Genomic DNA, 2513 nt, shown 5'->3' with positions numbered 1-2513 from the left:
ACTACAGGCGCGCGCTACCACGCCTGGCTAGTTTTTTGATTTATTGTAGAGATGAGGTCTTGCCAAGTTGCCCAGCCCGGTCTCGAACCCGCGGGCTCAGGCAGTCCGCTCACCTCAGCCTCCCAAAGCTCTGGGATTACAGGCTGAGCCACCGAGCCCGGTCGAAAACACATTTTAACAATAATTTCTGAACAGCAGTCAGCACTTGAAAAAGAAATCAATATATTAACCCTCTTCTGTTCTTTTTACTTGAGAATCATTTAAATTTTTAACTTTTACCCTCCATTGCGTGGTGGTCTCTAAATGTTATGAGCCCTTATGAGTGAAAGAGCTGTAGGCAGGCACCAACAATATATGCTTATAAATATGCAAATAAGTAAATATGCAAATAAATTATAAGCATGTACCACTGTATTAATATGACACATATATTATAAAATAGACAATAGAATAGGCATTTAAAAGGATATAAAAAAACCTTGAGGCTGGGTACAATGGCTCATGCCTGTAATCCCAAGCATTTAAGGAGGCCAAGGCAGGAGAATCACTTGAGCCCAGGAGTTCAAGACCAGCCTAGGCAACATAGAGAGACCTCATCTCTTTCAAAAAAAAATCAAGAAATTAGCCAGGCAGGTATTCTGGAGGCTGAGGTGGAAGGATCGCCTGAGGCCGGGAGGTCGAGGCTGTGGTGAGCCACGATCATGTCACTACACTCCAGTCTGGGCATCAAAGTGAGACTCCAACTCAAAAAATAAAAAATAAATTAAAAAAAGAAAGAAACCTGGACACATGGTCTTATAAGATAGAACTGAGAAACTGCTTCAAGTCCAATATGTCATTGAAGTTCCTCGTAATGAGAAAGCAGAGAACTTCTGTGTGATACAAGAGAATTTTTTTCTCCTTATCACATAATACAATCATATAAATAATATACTATGTGTTCAAAGTCCTGTCTTTCCGGATTTGACATCTCTCCTGCAATAGCTTTTCTGTTAGCAATGCACCTCTGCAATCTAGCCTCAAGGCTATGAATCTGTCCCCGTCAGAAGAGCCAGTCCATTCCTGCTTACAGAGAGCACACCCCCCATAAAGCATTAGAAAATATAGTTTATTTAGAAACTAAATTAGAGAAAGAGGAGATTCGCCTCCCCAAGGTAGAGGAGGGGCCCACAGCTTAAGAAGACACAGCCTGGCCACAGCTCAAAGAGCACATGGCCACACCATAGCTTAGCAAGGCAATGGCCTGTTCTTATTTTTTAAAGCTCTTTATCATTGAGAATATTTCTTCTCACATACAACTTTCCTTTGGTTGTTCACATATACATACAAAGTAGTTCTGTGGATAATTTCCTGCTGAAACAAAATCTATCAAATATCCTAAGCTGAATCAGCTTAGAACATCTGCACTGTCATCCAGCTGTTTAACTCTCATTGAGCTCCTTTCTAGATTCAGCAATGTTTTCTAGACAGCTCCCAAATCTATCTGCTAACAAGAGACATACCATTTGGTCTTCTGGGAATTATTCTAGCCCTTTCTCCACACCAAGGAGAATATCATGTCTCCAACTGCAAGCGGATCTTCACTGTTTGCTCTAATATAGACAACGCAATAGAGGTTTCTAGGCCTGTTGCTGTCTGGTGAAATTTTGTGATGTATTGATGTACTGGGCTATCACATAACTTCAAATAGCGCATGCTCTGGATTTTATTTTTAATATTTATCGGGAGCCATCGATATGACACACTTTATTTATTTTGAGCTGGAGTATCACTCTGTTGTCCAGGCTGGAGTGCCCTGGCACATTCACGACCGCCATAGCCTCGACCTGCTGGGCGATCCTTCTGTCTCAGACTTCCAAGTAGTTGGAACCACAGGTGCATGCCACTACGCCCAGCTAATATTTTGATGTATTGTAGAGACAAGGTCTCACCAAGTTGCCCAGGCTGGTCTCGAACCCCTGGACTCAGACAATCCTTTCACCTCCACCTTCCAAAGTGCTGGGATTATAGGTGTGAGCCACCACGTCCAGCAGTAGTGTCTTTCTTATACACCATACTTAAGATGCCCAAGAGGCACTGCTCCCAAGTTTTATGACCAGAGAAGCCCCAAATACCTCTAACTGGGAAACCCAGAGAGCTATGAAGCAGCAGAGCAAGAAAGGCAACATAGAAGCTGAAGGAAAGAGGCTTGAACCCCTCACCATCTTGCCTGGGGCTTAACTCCGTGGGAGAATGTTTGAAAACCATCTCTGATAAGAAGGGCAGCCCGAGAAGCAGGTTTTGCTGCTAATTTATCCCACACTCAAAGAACTCAGCCTCACATTAAGTTAAATTAGCAGCTCGGATCAAATATCAGCAACTGGGAAACATTTTGGGTGGAAGAGCTCTTTTTCCCACAGAGAATAAAGAGAACCACCTCCAGGGCCCCACTCACCCCTGACAAATAGCGCTGCAGTTTCTTGTTTAAGAGGAAGTAGATAGCGAGGATGTGGCAGGCGCGGTTGGAGAGCACA

At 43.3% G+C, this 2513-nt stretch overlaps 1 protein-coding gene across 1 annotated transcript in view; it reads right to left on the bottom strand.

Annotated features, from left to right (window-relative positions):
• HUNK (hormonally up-regulated Neu-associated kinase) overlaps positions 1-2513 on the bottom strand; it is a 79163-nt gene that overhangs the window by 21834 nt on the left and 54816 nt on the right. Inside the window, 1 exon segment of the mRNA XM_008070525.2 lies at positions 2435-2513. This exon segment is cut by the window's right edge and continues 2 nt beyond it. Coding sequence (XP_008068716.2) covers positions 2435-2513 — 79 coding nt within the window.

The sequence above is a fragment of the Carlito syrichta genome, unplaced genomic scaffold, assembly GCF_000164805.1.
Source record: "Carlito syrichta isolate Samal-C Ts95f unplaced genomic scaffold, Tarsius_syrichta-2.0.1 Scaffold313474, whole genome shotgun sequence".
Classification (NCBI taxonomy): domain Eukaryota; kingdom Metazoa; phylum Chordata; class Mammalia; order Primates; family Tarsiidae; genus Carlito; species Carlito syrichta.
Note: the sequence above shows the minus strand (reverse complement) of the source record. Positions and strands in the feature narration are given on the sequence as shown.